Raw genomic sequence first — 18,140 nt, 5'->3', positions numbered from 1 at the left:
TATCATTTAAGATACTAAAGATGTGCAGGTTTAGCTGTGTGTTATGAAATCCAAGCCTTTCTACTTATCTTAATGACAGTTTATCATGGATATTGGAAGGAAACAATACAGAAATAATGTTTTGGGGTGGTTTTTTTTTTAGCAGAAAAGCTGAGGTTTGGATGTGATAACACGGTACAGCTGCAAGGAAAATTATCTAAAAATCACATTGGCACACAACGTTCCTTAAAAGAATCCTTAGTGCTAAGTGTCTCCAAAAACACTGGTCCAAATACTAGGATAGGAAATCATTCAACTTTCCCCCACCATTTACTGTTACTAATTATTATTAAGTAAAAGTAAATATAGCACAGCAAATCTTTGAGATACTTTACAGCAGTAGACACTGACATTCCAGCTGAGATGAGTTTCCTGCCTTAATGTAACATTCCAGGTCTTAATGAATGACTTTTTCCCCACATCGTAAGTGTGAAACTCCCATTGTAACAGCACGGATGCAAAGTCCTCATTAAAGCCAATTATATGGGAAGACTTCAGAGCATCCCTCTTATGGTAAAACCTTACTGAAACTGTAAGAGGGCTGGCTCCCAGGGGAGGCTGGACTCACGTAATTATGCAGCCTTCATTAACACTGCCCAGAGGACTGAGTTGGGCTGCGGTTGTACCTTGAGGTCCCTGTGTACGATGCCCATTCGGTGCAGGTAGTAGACAGCATCCAAGACCTGCCGGATCAGGGTGCTGGCATCTTTCTCAGTGTAGAACCCTTTCTCGACGATGCGATCAAAAAGCTCTCCCCCAGACACCCTGGAAAACATGACGGGATGCAGAAGTGTGAGGATATGCTTTGTAATGGGCTTTCTACCTTGCTAATGGACGGTCAAGACCATTGCATTAGCCACAGGTAGTCTGAGCACACATCTGTCTGGAGCTCTGAGGGGGTCCTCCACTGTCCTAGGAAGCATTTGGGTTTGGTTTTCTCATAGTCCAAGGACTGGTAATGATATAATGGAAAATAAAATCCATTGCGCATCAGTGTGTGGTCAAAGACTCGCTAGCACTTGCAGAGGGTAATAACAGCTCTAGCCCAGCAAGAGCCAGGGGAGCAGCTGCTGGTTTCCACCCCAGTGAACTTCATATAGGCGGATATGGTCTGCCCTTCCCGCTGGTGCTGGCCCACTGAGGCTGTAAGGACCCTACTAGTATGACCCTTTGGGGTTCCCTCTTCACTCCACTGACCAAGGCTTGGGTTTTGCCCTGGAGGAATGATCCCGTTCTATGCTAGTTGCTGCCAGTACCTATAGAGTGTTAATTTATTAAAGGACTCCGTGTCTCTGGCAAGTTTAAATGCTCTCAGAGCCCCTCCACGCCCCACCCCGCTTTATTTGTATAAGTATATTCATTTATCAGCAGCCACAAACTCTTCAGGCAGAGCACGGCCTCTGCCTGGCATTGGTACCAGACAGTTATTGATGAGGGAGTGCAGATTATCAGTGCAATTAATCACCAGATGACACAGATGGGGAAAGGATTCCACAACTCAAAGAGGAAAGATAATAAAATCTTGATATCCCACTATTTAATGTCTGTGATATTGCACTTTCATCTGCCCTGCTAGAAATAACACGTTCTGAACCCTATCTTACATAAAGAATGGACACATTAAAACTCCCTGGAGGAGTATCTGAGGAAACAAAAGAGGAATGAAATATCTGAGTAATTGAAATAATAAAACTGTCAGCAAAAAACTGCTCTACTAGGGTAAATAAAAGATTTCCATTTTAACAAGGTAAACCTATTAAAAAACAAAATGTATGTGATATGTTTTTTCAGCAAGTTGCACCACTTAGCATATCATAAATAGCACAATAAACTTTCTTTAAAAACAAACCTAATAAAGGGAAAATAATAAATTATTACAGTCATTAACTACATATGGACTGGGAGCTTGCCATTATATGAACATTAGGTAATTCAGCCACTCCAAGCAATAATCAGCTTGAATAATGCCATGAAGTCACTTCCCAGGGAAGTTCGGAGCCTGAACGGGAGAGAAGGCTATTGCTGAAAATGAACACATTCAACTTCAAAAATGAGAAGCAACCCTGGCAGAAAAAAGTACCAACCAGATAATACTCCTATCAAGTGCTAGGCAAACAAACCAAATCGCTTGCTAAAATACTGGCATTAAACTGAAACTCTGCAGTAAAGGTGAAGTTCACCCAGGGTCTGAGGTCCACCCAGGAGAGCCCTGGCCATACCAGCAGCTCCGAGGCTTGCTGCTGGCAGAGAGAGACTGGAGCAGCAGTGTTGGGCTGACAGTGGGGCAAGGGAAAGCCCCTGGTACTGTACTGAACTGGAGAGCCTGTGACTCATGGCACAGCGGAGAAGGAGGCAAGCCAGGTAGCGGGTGCACCGGCAGAACTGCCATCACACAACAACCTGTGCCGAGGTGACACCCTGAACATTGCACAGAAAAACTTGAATTAAAACCCGCTTGCAATAGGAGTTGTATTTCTCATTTACATATATATATCTATGTATATAGACACATGTATATATACACAGGGTGCTGCTCCAAGACCCTCTCGGCCCTAGACCTTGTGCCCGACCCACAGCATGCCTTGCCAAGGGACAACGGGCACATGTCTGCCTCACCATTCATTGAAGGCAGATACAGTTTTATTGAATCTGGCTCTATTAGCTGACTGTCTTTTTATATTTCCCCTGCAGGCTTTTTTTTTTTTTTTCCCCTGTGGATTGATTGCATTGAAAATTGAGCCCACGCACTAATTAATATGACTGAATACAGCACACTTCTCCATGAAAATGCAGTGTGTGCTGTTCTGCAGTTTCATACAGTTACTTTTGTTACATTCAAGAGATAGACTGCTTTAGTAGATACTGATTTACATCACATGCTTTCCTGCACAAAGACTCTCTCCTTCGATGTTTGCAGAGTATACTTCCACAAAAACATTTCATTAAAATGACAAAATTTCTCTCCATGTCAGTTCACTCCCCATCCCCTTTAAGCCTCATTCTTTAATCAAAAGCTTTTTTTAGTAAAATTTAGTCCAGTGGATCTACTGTACCCAGGCTCAATCTGTTTATAATTTTATTTCAACACACGGAAAATATTTGCAACCTCTTAAACGATGCATTGCAAACCAGAGCTTAATCCAAGGACTCGGGAGGAACAGCCGGTAAGTTTGCAGCCACTTGCTTATTCAGTGTCAACAGCAACCCAGGTATGCGTAGAGAACCGAGGGACCCGTGCTCCTATTTATTTGTGTGGTGACTCTGTGTTACGGTACATGGGATTTGCATCACATGTTTGCACGCACCTATAGAGTCTCTCTGCTGTGGGCAAGAGTCATGGCTGGGGTTCACCCCCCATGGATGCTCTGCAACTCAGCACCCAAGGCCATGGCTACTTTCCATATGGAGCTTATGTCCATATGGCTTTTATCCTCCAAAATAGGGTTAACTCAAGCGTAATGTCATTGGGAATGCTGCTCCCTGTATGGTGCCCAAGGACTGCATAAGTCAATGCTGTTCAGCAGCAAACCAGCAAACCAGCTGTGGGAGAACATTTGAGCTCAAAACCCATGGTGGAGATGTGGCCTGTTGTCTAAGGCCAGTCTGGACCCAACCCCCTCCACCCTGCTGAGACAGGGCTTGGCATCCTGCTTTGAACAGACCTGGGCACTCACACAGCGCTACTGCAATTTGTTTGTTCCAGTCTTTATTATTCTGGGATTTATTTATTTATTTATTTATTTTAATGGCAGCTTTGCACTCCCTATGGCAATTCTGAGCTGTGCACAGGAGGCAGGGTTGAAACTGCAGGCAGTAAGAACAGAATTACATCTTTGTCTTCAAGAAATTTAAGACAAAATTCTCTGAGCAGAAGGAGAGAGTAGGAGGGATTGAGGGATTTCTCATTAGTGGAAGAGGACTGCTCCTGTCTTGCAGCTGGCACTGGCTCATGGAGCTGGACACACTGTCCCAAACAACATCACAAGGAACCTTTTTTCCCCCTGCTGATTTCAATCTCAGTTCTCAGCAACAAAAAAGTCAAAAGGAGTAGCCAAGTGCAGTTACTTGGAAAGTGTTTAACCCTGGGAACAGCTCAAGTGTCATGCTGCGATCCAGAGTAGCATTAGCCCTTCCCTGGGGACTCAGAGCTGGGCAAAAACCAGCAAAACAGCTGCAGCTGCATCTTCTCCACGGATGCCTGCTGGGACCACCTGCAAGGCATGTGTGGCTCCATCCCTTGGTCCTTGCTTGGCCACTGAATAGTGGCTCTCCCCTCGTTCCCTGAGCAGCATGGGGAAAGCCCAGCACCTGGAGAAGGAGCTGAGCTGGGTGCTCACATCACACACGGACACCCCAGCACACGCCTTACCTGGCTCCAGGAATACAGGAAACAATTTCAAAACAATGTCCAGAAGATTCATTTAATTTAGAATGACAAAAACCCCAAAATCAGTCATAAATACAAATACTTTTCTACATCTTTTATCTGAGGCTATGTGCCTTTAGTACATATCACTGACTATCAACATAAGGAAGGCCAGAATAAACATTGTTTTCATTTTCTTATTGATGGAAACAGAGAAAGACAGAAACTCTGTCTTCACCAAACGAAACAGCCAGGATATGTAGCAATGTCCTCTTCCACAAGCCCTACCCTGCTAAGAATCACAGAAGCATTCAGGTTGGAAAACAACAAGACCAACCACTACCCCAGCACTAAACCATGTCCCCAAGTGCCACATCTACATGTTATTTAAACACCCCCAGGGTTGGTGATGCCACCCCCTCCCCGGGCAGCCTGTGCCAGGGCTCGGCCACCCTTTCCATGAAGGAATTTCCCCTCACACCCACCTAAACCTCCCCCGGCACAAGGTGAGGCCGGTTCCCCGTGCCCTGGCGCTTGTTCCCTGGGAGCAGAGACCGACCCCCCCTGCCTACAGCCCCTGCCAGGCAGCTGTAGGGAGCCACCAGGTGCCCCTGAGCCCCCCCTCTGCAGGCTGACCGCCCCAGCTCCCCCCGCCGCCCCCCCCCAGCCCCTGCCCCAGCCCCTGCCCCAGCCCCTGCCCGGCTCTGGACACGCTCCAGCCCCTCTGCGTCCCCCCTGCCCTGAGGGGCCCGACCCTGAGCCCAGGCCCCGAGGGGCGGCCGCACCGGTGCCCAGCACAGGGGGACGGGCACTGCCCCGGCCCTGCCGGCCACACCATTGTTGATGCAAGAAAGACGCATCGGCATCAAACCCTGGTTTGAAGAGGGGCAGTTGGACACAACTTGACCACATCAAAAAAGAGACATCATCAGCAGTTCCGATGGGGAAACACAGACTGCATTCTGGTTCCAGGGTTTCTTGACAGAAAAGCTTCTGGATCTAGTGTTTCATGAAGGAGTCTTCGGATATTGATGCAAAACTTTCAGAGGATGTAGCCTGGTGCTGGAGTTTGCAACATACCTCTACGGTTCTCTGGTCTGGGGTCAGCTATAGAAAGTTTTCCCAGCTCTACTGAAGATGAACAAGGAAACAGAGACAGATGATAAAACTAGAACTGGTGTCCTTTGTTACATTGTTAATAATTTATTTTCCTGATGGATCTAGGGATTTTGCCTCTTGCTTTTTCCCAATTCGGTGTTTAAATGTAGAGCCAAACTTCCAGCACAGGCTGCCACATGGAGTGTCTCAGTTTAGGACAGGTTTTGAAAAACTGTGAAAATGCCAGTGGTTTTGTGTACATGGATGAACCACCTTGTCATCTGGGCTCTGTGTGTGCACACTGTTGGCTGAACACCCTGCAGAGATGGTAAAAAAGGACCCTGAAAGGCCTCGCAACCCTCATTATAGACAAAGGAGAGGTCACACTAACTGTTCTAATAATTATGAAGGCTCTGTTCAAGGGTTGATGTCAGTCCTTGTCGCTACACAGTTTCTATATTTTTTCAGCATCTAATACAGACGAAACTTGGGGAAAAAATTTCAGTATTAGTATTACACCTTTACTTTGTATTAACCCATTTCACCATCAAGTTCACCAGGCAAGAACCAAACTGACAGACAAAAAGAAAACAGCCCATGCTGCAGGTAAGGAGAAATGACATGATCAACCTTTTCCTGACGCAACCAATTCCTTTGCAGTGCCATCAGGAAAGGAGAACGTACAAAGTTTCAAAGAAACACTTCAATTAAAAATGAGTACCAAACAAAAACCCCCTCATAATTTAAGGCCCCTAAACTCATAAACAAAAACCAAGAGCCAAACTCTCTCTATTTCAGGTGTTTTTGCCAGCGGTGTGAAACCTACACCCACGTGTTGCAGGTCTCTCTGCCAGGTACCTGCCAGACCACCACTGCAGCGGGGCTGCATGGTGGGGGACATCCCTACATATGTCAGCCTTCAGGTAAATAAATACATGAATAAAATAATAAATAAATGCTGGAATTTAAAAAAATGGTAGTCATATATTGATATTAATGTGTTCATGTTACCCTTTCTTTCTCTTGCTGGTACCATCTGTGTGTACAGATACATCCTCTCATTTATTCACCCTGCATCCCCCACTATTATCAAGTGTAGGAACCTTTCTGTTTGTTTTAGGAGCTTGAAAAATAACACTTTGATTTTATGATCATAATTAAAAATAACATTGCTTTGACTTTTGCTATTTGGTACAACATTGATCTTTTCCTTTTCTGTCTCTTTTGGAATACAGGCTGGAATCGCTCTGGATTGTTTACTGTTTGACGGTTTAATTGCTTTTTATCAAAAGTCTTACGATAAACTCAGCAGTGGTGGAATTACACAAAGAATCTCATCAAAGCTGTTCAGAGTTTGTAGGCTTTTCCCTCCAGAAGCCTGTGAAGTTCACCTGATGCTTCACTGCAGTTCAAGTCATGAACTGACCTCCATCGGACAAGTCATCAAAGCACCACCATGTTGGGTTAGAAGAACCAGCATGGAAAGGCAGAGATGTCCCTAGGGACTCGCTAATACTGTTTAAACCTGCAGATTAGGGATGCCTGATGAAAACGTGGCTGATTTCAGAAATTTGGAGCAGGAGGCATCCCAGGACAGTATGAAAAATAAGTTAAATGTGCACATTACCCTACAGCTGTGAATGGCGTACTGATCAGAAGTTACACACTAGCGGTTTCCTACAATATAAATCAGAAAAAGCACATCACTCAGGGCTGGAGCATGAAGCTGGAAGTGTGAGGTGAGATAAGAAAGACTGAAGGGACCATGCCCGGGAAGTTCTGGCTTTGACTATTACTTTTCTCTAACGAAAGAATTCTTATTAATACAAATATTTCCATTTTTTAAATTTATTTTGTTTTTAATGGAGGCCTTTTCTGTTTGGTTTAAAACTTCCTCTGCATTGTGAAAATGCATGAGAACCAGAAAGCAAACCTGGCCAGCCCACTGCTCAAAAGGAAAGAGAAACTGGCTGCCCTTGTCTCATTGTTCAAACAATGTAACACATAAAATAAAAAAGAACATACAGATTAATAGATTTTAGACCCAGAAAGGATCAGTATGATTATTCAGTCTAACTTATTGCAAATATAAATATGTGAATAAAATTCTTTTGTGCTAATAATCTAAGGTGTTAATCAGACAGGGACAGATACTGCTATAGATATTCTGTACGTCCTACAGAGACTTGCCTTATTCAGTATACATCTCAGAAAACTGGACCTGCTTCTCATTTGCAGCATATCATAAAATATATATCTTGCACAGGGCAAGGACTTCTGTTGTTATCGTAGCTTTAAATCACCCAGCTTAAAATCTGATGGTAGCATAAACATATGCTCCAAGGTCACCAAAGAAAGGACGTGGGATTAGTTTTGGCTTATTTTTCTAGAATACAAGTGTTGTGGACAGGGTAGAGAGGGAAGGCTGGGTGGTAGCACTCTCTCCTTTGATAGTGCTGTTCAATGCAACGTTGCTGTGGGATTTATTCTGGGGAGGTGTGATGGTTCCTCAGCCCTTCATCACCACCGTGATGGTTGTTGCACCAGAGGGCTGCCTCCCATCTTGAGGGGTTGTTTTCAAAAGGTTTGGGCAAAAATGATGTGGTCATCTCTCAGAACCAAAAGAGGCAAACTAAAACTGTTTTTCTCCCTGTAGTTAAGAGTTTCATATGACATTTGCTGAGCAGCTGCAGTGAGGTTGTGCTTTGGAGAACAGACTTCTGTTTCCATTGGGACAAGACTATTAAGTCTCTGGATAGCTCAGCTCAGGGATGTAATGTAGTTTGGCAGTTAAAATCTTTGGAGACAATACTTTTCCTTCACAGATTCCTTACCACAGAGGTCTTTTGAGGTCCATGATTTTTTGAGGTTGTTGCTGTCTTGTTTTATTCAAAATTTTATTGCATATTCAAATATCCAACATTGTATTAAAAATTTCCCCTGGTTCCATCAGCTGTAAAAAGTGTGACAGCCCTAATAGCAACGAAATGACAAAGGACATCAGGTTTTTAAGTCTCTTGTAGCTAAACCTTAGTGACTGACAGTTTATGACAGCCCTTCAAATGCCAGCAGCCCACTTGCCTCCGTCTGTGCTTGTCCCCCCAGGCAGTGGTGTGCAGAGTAGACCTAGGACCTGCCAGCTACAGCAACACTCCCCCAGTGCTGCCATCACTATTTATAAGGTGCATACCTGCAGTAAAGCAACCTGCACTAATAACCCCACCACATAAACAAATCCTAAGGAATTCTGTAGAAAAGTTTCACATCTCTAGTGCTCTGCTGAGGCCTAGAAACACCATGATGGGCAGAAGACGGGCACATCTTTTTTCTACTCGTCTGAGAATTTATAGTTTGATTGGCACCTCCACAGGAGCCAAGGAATCATCTAGTATTAGCAGCTTGATCACAGTCAAGTGTGCTCCTTGCCATTTAAAAAAGTCCTAAGGAGAGTGGTGAGGCACCAGCAGAGGTTGCCCAGAGAGGTGGTAGATGCCCCATCCCTGGAAACATTCAAGGCCAGGTTGGACGGGGCTCTGAGCAACCTGGTCTAGTTGAAGATGTCCCTGCTCAATGCAGGGGGCTTGGGCTAGATAAGCTTTAAAGGTCCCTTCCAACCCTAAGTATTCTATGGTTCTATGATTCTATGATATATACGTTGGCTATTCAGCTTGTTTTTCTTCACGGCTTTGCATTAAATGAAAAGGGAAAGCTGAAGCTCAGCAATGGTGACTTTCACCTGTGCCCGTGTCAGCCAATGGTTTGATGTCACCGTGTGTGAGTCCACAAATACAATGGATTCACCACATGTTTCACTCTGAAAAAACACCAGCATTCAAAAAAAGTCATTAAAATTAGGCACTAAATAACTTGAAAGTTTAATTCTAAAGAAGCAATTACTCCCTGATTTATTCATTTCCTCATGTGAGATGTCTGTAAATCAGCCCAATCACTCTTGCTTATTGTGTATGTGTGTGTGTATATTTATATATGTGATTTTGTTGCCTCAACCTTTCTCACTTTGCTTCTAGAAAACAGAAGAGTAGAGCTCTGTAGGAAAACCAACACACAAAACACATTTTCCAGTATCTGAGGGCTGGAACAATGTATTTCCTAACTGCTGTCTTATTCCTCCAGCTCTCCATAAAATGAGTGGATGGTTAAAATCTGGAGGAGATTCCTCACCTGACAGCAATTTAAAAGCAGATCATGTTTCAGCACTAACAGGTTGGGTTTGTTTTCCTTTTGACTTGTTTTCCAATGGAAACCAACCTCTATGTTCTGCCAGCATTAACTAGGAAGAACAGACCTAAAAATAATAAGAACCAAGGTAACTGAAAACAGATACAATAAATTATGCAATGTATAGTAAACAATTATGAAATATAAGATTAATTCAGCACTAAGAATTGTCCTAAATATCAAAAAGGACCACAGAAAAATAAAGTTATTCTCAGCTAGAGCTTAAACAGCTCAGCTTTTCTGTGAATAACACTTAATAGAAATATGCTTTTGTGTGTATATTTCTTTTCTGAGCCTGATTTCCATATGCTTTCTCACAAGTAAGTTTGAAGGCAGATGTCATCATGGAAATAGCCAATATTAAGATAATACTGAGTAATACTCACCCCAGTGAAAAAAAGAGCTCTGAAGCTCCTTGTATCACCTGTATCTCACATAAATTATATATATATTTTTTTAAAGCTTTTCTACAGAATGCACAGCTTTGAGTTATCCCTCTGCCCTGGACAAACAGAACCAAGGAAAATTTATTGTGAACCAAAAAAGAGAAATGCAGTCCACTGGTGAAGATATGCTGTTGCAAAAATCAACCTGACAAGCACTTGGTAGGAGCAACACATGGGGAACTAAATAGTGAAACGAAACAGACCAACTCAACTCTAAATTATATAGGTATCTTCTTTTATCAAACTGTTACAACAACTATATATACATTTAAGAAGACATTAATGTGCTCTTCAACTTTATAGAAAGGGAAAAAACTTGCAGAGAATTGATAAAGAAAACCACAAAATTCTTATGGCTTATAATGAAGTATTCCTTAAGAGATCTGCAAGAAACTAAAATACACACAAGTAAAGCCCCATTTTATGTGGCGTGCAGAATTTTAGGTTATACAATATCTATAAAAATCAGGAAATAAATGTTGGAGTTATCAAGGACAGTTCCCTGACATGCTCTGTGGCATAAAAAAACAAGCAGAAGGTTTAGGAGAAAACTGAGTGCAAAGGAGAAAATAATTTATCCCCCTAAACACCCATGGTACACACGCACCTTTTTGGCAAAGTTCATCTCACCCAGTCTTGCAAGTCTACAGAATAAGCACCCATATGAGAGCTGCCACCCTCACCTCCTTCAGCCAATGCAAGGAAGGAAGCAATTCTAGGGTGTGATGCTGCTAAGGGCACACTTCAGGATGTGAGGAACAGAAACGTCCATTCCTGTGTTCTTACGGACAAACCCCACCTTGACGACCTTTACAGAAAGGAGTCCTGAAGAAAGTCCTTTGGCCAAAAGTATAACCAAACTTGGGAAAGTGCAGAGAAGAAAAGCAAGCAGGACCAGAGAGCTTCTCCATGAAAAGAGAGATCACATTTACAAAGAAAAGAGATGACAGAGGAGATATGGTAGCGCTCTACAAAATCATGAGAAGGATGGAGTATGGGAATAGGAAATATGAAGAATTATTTCACAGCGCAGATGAGAAATGGGGCTCCTAATGGAATTAGCAGGTGCTGGATGTAAGACAAAAGCCTTTGTCATCGGAGGAGCAATCCTGGAACAGATGAATCTTTGGTATGTCCCAATAAAACAGTGCTCATGTTCTTATGTTTGTGCTCATCAAATAAATTATTGAATTATTCACTCAACTCTGGTCTGAATGTGCATACCTACATTAAGGGAGTCTTTTGATTCCTTCACTTAAAATCAAATATGACAGATTCATAGATTTTAAAGCCATTATGATAATCCAATCTGACTCCAGACAAAACAAAGACTGTACAATTTTTGCCTCAGATCCATAGCTCCTGGCTGGACAAAAGACTATCATTTAGCACTGTAGCCAGACTTGACTTAGAAGATACCACTAATCCCTTCTCTGCTTTGTCCAGTGGTTAATTACACACACATTACTAATTACGTTGAGTTTTTTTCCAATGATAATTTCTCATGTCCTGTCATTGGATCCCTTTCACACTGACTGCAGACTCTTTAGCTATATTTAAGCAACCTTACTATTTTTAGGTTTCAGTAACTTCATTTTTCCTGCTTCTATCTGATGTTTCTCCCCAAAACAAAAGCAACATTCAACAGCTACTTTCACAACCTCTGTGAAGAGCTAGCTAGAAGCTGAATGCATATACAGCGATGCTCATTTCCAGTTCTCCATTTCGAAACTTAAATTTGATGTTAAGCATATTCACTTATATCTGCATCCATAATGATCTGGCCATTCCTGTACAGGATATGGTCCAGTACTAAGTATCTGTATTTCAATATCAAATCAAATATAGTCTAAAGAAAATGTAGAGTCTCTAATTACTAGTCTCTTCTGAACATCATTCATTCACCCTACTACACCTCATGATGTTCTATCTCACTGCTGTTCGGTCAAGATATCCCCATTTTCCACAGCAGAGAGTGAATTTCTCCAATTCTGAGTGGTGTAGAGAGACATCAAATGGAATTCTTACAGCTCAGGTGCAGTCTCAGCTAAATAACAGTTATGTGACTGTTTGGAGCAATATTATATATTTAGCCAGTAAATTCAGTTTCAACTGGGGCTGCAAGGGCACTTAGAATGTCATCGCAAGAACCAGGAGGAACAGATATCGAATCTGGAAACCTCAGGATTGTACGCAAGTTGATTAATCTCTTGCCCAGTCACCTCTAAAGAGGGACAGGGGACACAGGCCGTGGTCAGTGAGGATGAGCAGCATGCGCAACCACATCAAAGCTGTTAAAAGTAGTTTATGGCAAACACACTGGTCTAAATCCTGCTGCTCCAATCCCACTGTAGTCCATGATACTGAGCACACCTTGCTGTGTGAAAATCCCACCTGAGATTTTCCTCTTGCCTACCCTATTAATTGCAATTTTTCACATTACCCATTCTTTTCCAGCTCTGTGCATAAAGCCTGTGAGTGGACGTGATTCATGATGCTGCTTGCACATCACTGACAGGCCAGGAACAGCACTTGCAACTACAGCTTTGTGTTTATTTGCAGATCGTCAGCTGCCTTCTCCCATTAGCAACAGCTAATTTCCAAGCTGGCCCTTTGCACAGATAAGGCACAGCAGGGACCAGGAGGACCGGCTGATTTATTGTGGCTTGGCTGGAGGATGGGCGCACGGATATTCTCTCACGGCCTCAAGGGAAGATTTATGATGTACAAAAGAGGCAGTTTCTGGAGGGAAAAAAAAAAAAAAAGAAAAGAAAGAAAGAAAAAAAAAAAGAAAAAAGCATCTGGTCCTAATTCTTGATATTCTCCAAAAAACCCAGAAGCTAGGCATGTGAAGCACCAAGGCTCACGTGATTTCTGCTCTTCAGCTACTGTGAGATGAGCTCCTCAAGGAGATGCTGTCCACAGCATCCCCATGAGAGACAGGAGGAATGAGGTGCCACCAGCAGCCAATGAAGCAACCAGGCAAAACTGGCCAACTGAAACGACAGCCTCCAAAAATGTTGGGAAACCATGAGTGAGTTGGAACTCGAGTGAGTCTCGAGCTGGGAATCGAGGGGGCAGAAAGGACGATCCTGCCAGCACCCTAGGCTTGCTCAGTCCATATTGGCTGCCTGGCACTAAACCCAGGTACCACAGCCACAGGTTTGTTGCTTTTATTCTGTGCATTAGCTGAATTTAATGTCTTTTGAAAGAAAAAAACACCCTTCCTGGAGGGAAAGTACTTGTTAAAAGATACAGTAGGAACACAGTACACAAAAGAGAAAGTTTCCAGAATGTCTTACATAAAACAAATGTGGCCTAGAGCATATTTTAATAATTCTTCAATTATTGCCTTACTGGTGGATGATTTAGTCCAGCCATTGAGATGTTTCTAATGGAAATCATCAATTCATCACAGAGACAACTTCCAAGAATCTAATCATGCAGATGAAAACAGACACGTGTTCATGCTAATAATGAGGACTCCAGCAAAAGAGGGAAGATTTTATGTATCTGTTATTTTTAAAGGCAGCCATTTGCTCCTGTGTCTTAACAAACCAGGCTGGCTGACTGCCAGGCATCCTGGTTTTTATGGGACCGTCCCATGGCCTTGGGAAAGATTTTATATATCCACTTATACAGTATTGCTCCAAGGCTGCCATCTATTCTAACACTTTAGACAGTTGCCTTGACACAGAAAATGAAAGTCTCCAGCTAATTCTTCATTAATCAACATAAGTAGCTCCATACTAATTTTATTTTCAAGACAGAGGAACAAATCCATGCCAACAAGCAAGCCCTTATAGTTCATGCTCAGTATATCAGGAGTTTATATTACCATTGCTGTGTCTATTTCCATAGTGTCTTTTAATAGGTAAATTAGTGACCAAGTGTAAAAGCTGATGTTTGAAAAAAGCAGAACCATGATTCATACAACAAATAATCAAAGTTAGCTGGAAAAATGAAGGAAATCTGAACCAGATTGTCTCAGATACAGCAATCTGTGGGAGCTACATCCAGCGCCAAAAGCCCAATACAGCATAGTTCAAAGGGTCTATCTCACAACAGACACCTGGATCATCTTCAGCTGAAAGAGGACAGATTTAGATTAGATTAGACATTAGGAAGAAATTCTTTCCTGTGAGGGTGGTGAGGTGCTGGCAGAGGCTGCCCAGAGCAGCTGTGGCTGCCCCATCCCTGGGGGTGCTCAAGGCCAGGCTGGACGGGGCTGGGAGCAAGCTGGGCTGGTGGGAGGTGTCCCTGCCCGTGGCAGGGGGATAGAACTAGGTGATCTTTAAGGTCCTTTCCAACCCAACCCATCCTATGATCCTGTGATTCTATGATCTTCTCAAAGTAAGACCATCAGTGGTGGGGGTGGCAGTGATGTTGGCGCAGGGCACAGTGTCCATCCTGCATGACAGCACCATAAAAATCCCTATTCCAGGAGTGGCACCCCAAAGGCAGCTCCTGGGAAGCACCACTCCAAATCAGAGTGGGAAGAGAGTGAGGACATGGTCCTCATTTCCCTCAAGCCCCCAGCCTCCAAAGCATCCAACAGGACTGTCCTGAAACCTCAAGTAAAACTTGCTGCCTCCTGCTATTTGCCACTCGCTGTGCACAGTTATCCCCTGAGCTCTCCACCCTGGGGACCATAAAAGCTGTAATTCCCCCATGTTTCACATTTTGTATTTAAACTGCCCTATAAAACCCCATTTGTGAGCAAGCCCCAAGCAACAGCAAAAACACAAGCTGTAAAACTGCACCCGCTTCAGATTACAGCCATCAGGCTGCTCCTCCCAGCTCAGCCTTGCTGCTCTCGGGGAGGCCCATGGCAGGAGATGAGCCCAAGAGCACAGTTTTTGCCAGGCATGCTGGCCATGGATGAGGTATAAGCCAGTACACATGGTTTGGGACCTTATCCACCGGTTTCAACTCATTGGTACATCCAACAGGGAACCCTTGGCATTACTGTTTCATTTGGTCAGTATAGGATCTGATATTCCTGATGTCAAAACAACATGACCTCATAATTTCATGGATTCAGCTGTGATTTTAAAAAATAAGTTTTTAACCTTCCTTTTATATTTTATAGGGATAGTCCTAAGAGCCAGCCCTGGCTCCTTAGCATCCGTTGCATGTGTTATAAGCACAGTTATGTGAAAATTAGAATCAAAATCTCCTCCTCCATCCCAAACAAAACCTAATGATTAGATCAAACCCAAACAATCATCTGGCAAATACAAACCTCACTGTGCTCCTGGCCTGTGTGATTTATACATGAAGAACGCTAGCGAGTTTAGAAAAGGGCTGGACATTTAGAGTTTTTAGCTAATATGGTAGTTACAGCACATTGCAAAAACTCATGGAAAAAAATGAAATACAGACTTTGGCTGCAGGTCTCACAAGCCCTGCACAGCGATCCCAAATGTCCTGCACTTGGCAATAACATCTGACAAGTGATGGGCAAATGCTGCATGGGACAGACCCAGACATGCCAGTGGTGCTGCACTAGTTATGGCAGTGGAGGATTTCACCCAAATGGGTTAATTTGGGGCTTGACAAGGAAGCAAGCCAGTGCAACCAGCAATCACCCTAAGATTATGAAGAAGTCTGTGGCAAGGTAATCATGCCATTTGTACAGCAGAGCAATTAGTTTGAAGTGACTTTTATTGTGGCACAGACCATATCTATAGGAAACTTATCTATAGCAGCTACTCCAGTCATCGTCCAGTACAGATGAGATCTGAGCCTGCCCAACGCACATAGCTGAAAAATGCCACTGTTTTAGCTTGTAAAGAGCCTATGCCTTGTATGTGTGAGTAACACAAGGGAGCTTTTGTAGGATCCCTGCTTTTGTCAGGTAGTTACCTCCCAGCACCTTGGAGCCTGCACACACATGCACAACTATTAGGGAAAAATTATCTGTGCAAATTGATTATCTGTGTGAGAGTGATTCTGAGATTGAAAATAGAAGAAATGGTATTAAAAGTCAGTGCCCTCAGTCCAGGCACTGAGACTCCCTAAGCCAATGCATTCCAGTCAGTAAACTGCTATTATGCTGGTCCAAAGGAAGACACCAGAAAAAAAGTTTTAAGAGGGTGAATATCCACAGCTAGGTGGTCTGACCTCTCTGCTGATTGGCAATCTTTGGTTGCCTCCATACTGAACAAGGTTTCAGTAAACACCAGACATGATAAAGAAATTAATATTACTGCAGTAATTACATCTGGTACAATATGAGTGCTACCACACAACCCCGTAATTCTCCCCAGGACCCTCATGCCAGCACGTGTGAGACATGCAGGATCACCACACTCCCCTGTGAAACATGAAAACATGGCCAAGGCAAGAGCTTCAACTCAGGGGAGCTGAGTTTAACCTTGGCCAACTCGCTATAAAGGGACTTAGGTTCCTCGGGGGGAATTTGGCATCTATGATGAAACACATGGTTCAGTTAACCTGGGTACTGCTGCTGCCAACAGGTCAAGACTCCTCGTGCAGCCAACTGTAAGCAGCGAAGATTCCAGGGCATGGGGCACAAACTCTGCTCCCTGCTCCAGCTGGAACAGAGGAGAAGGGGATTCAAGTCAATAGCTCCAGCTCTTGGAAAGTGCCTTAAACTACAAGGAGTCTTCCACGCTTCCTTCTGAAAATCTTCCACCTCTCAGAAAATAACTTAAGAGTCCCCCAGTGATGTAACACCTACTTAGCACTGTGACTGCCTTATGGATGCTAACGTCACGGAGCAGTGACGGGATCCATTAAAATGAATGTCAATTGTTCCCTTAACCTTTGTAGGGAGCCACATTCATCCCTTTAAGAAATACATTCATCCTGCCATGCTTTTAGTAGATGGTAATCTTAGCCCATGCCCTCCATAACTAATTGAAAAATCACCAATCCAAGTTTGGTCTTGCAGAGAGAATGTGTGTTCGCCTCTCCAGCAGGCAAACCAGGTGTATTTACACAGTGGAAGAAGCCATTCGCTTCAGCTCTTTGCTACAGACCAGTATGGAAAACAGATTTCATGCTGATGATTTATAAAGTGCTTTTAGACAGCCCTTAAATAACGAGTTATAACCAGGTACGAACATCCAAAGCCACTGCTGAAAACATTCTCCTGCTTTTGCTGTGTTATTTATGCTGCTCCGGTCGCAATAACTCAGCTCCCTGGTCCTGCTCCTCAGCCCAGCACCAGGATTGACCCGTCTCAGCAACACAGATGTCTGTTTTCTATTTGGCTGTGGTATTCCCTGCGCAATATTAAAATGTCATCAATTCAGTTTAACAGGCCAAGTAAAGGCCTTAGTCAACCATTTAACAGCTAAGTAAAACATATGGCAAATGCATATCAGTCCAGGGATTGCATTAAAAGTTTAAGGGTTCAATTAAGAGGAATCTTGGTGGTTTGTTCTCAGGAGGTTAGGAAAACAGAAATGCCAAATGTTTCCCCCGTCCCTTGTAGCTGTTAAGCACCAGGCTGGAACCCTCTTGTTAAAGTGCTTTTTGTTAAAGTGCTATTCCAGTATGTTAAGAGCACCTCTGTATAAACCTCAGGTAAAATAAACTATTTATTAGGAAAATGGAGCCAATATTTTTATGTTTTTTTTTTTTAATAATTGTTGTTGCTGTTGTGCTGCAGTGTCCTACCTTAAGTGCCTGTGTTCATTGTCACCACCTGAACGCTGAGGCTGGAAGTGCCCAAGCCTTCTGCAGGGCACTGCCTGACATCCCAGGCTGAAAGCTCAGACATAAACCAGCTGACTTGACTTTCAGAGCTTACCAAGGCTGTGTTTGAAGATACAAAACTAAACTGCATTATTACAATTTTCCCCATGGTTTAGCTTCTTTAAGGACATGGTCACCCAGCAGAAAGAACATGTTAAGTAAGTAATACATCCCACAGACAGCAGTGTCTCTAGATTCAAGCAGGTATTGACAATATAATGGAC

General features: G+C 43.2%; 1 protein-coding gene across 3 annotated transcripts in view; it reads right to left on the bottom strand.

Moving 5' to 3' along the window:
* CAMK1D (calcium/calmodulin dependent protein kinase ID) overlaps positions 1 to 18,140 on the bottom strand; it is a 230,318-nt gene that overhangs the window by 47,251 nt on the left and 164,927 nt on the right. For all 3 annotated transcript variants that reach the window (XM_055710898.1, XM_055710899.1, XM_055710897.1), the window contains exon 4: positions 666 to 804. In XM_055710898.1, the coding sequence (XP_055566873.1) occupies positions 666 to 804 (139 nt within the window). The remainder of the gene's footprint in view (positions 1 to 665; positions 805 to 18,140) is intronic.

Source organism: Falco cherrug, chromosome 5 (assembly GCF_023634085.1).
Source record: "Falco cherrug isolate bFalChe1 chromosome 5, bFalChe1.pri, whole genome shotgun sequence".
NCBI lineage: Eukaryota > Metazoa > Chordata > Aves > Falconiformes > Falconidae > Falco > Falco cherrug.
Note: the sequence above shows the minus strand (reverse complement) of the source record. Positions and strands in the feature narration are given on the sequence as shown.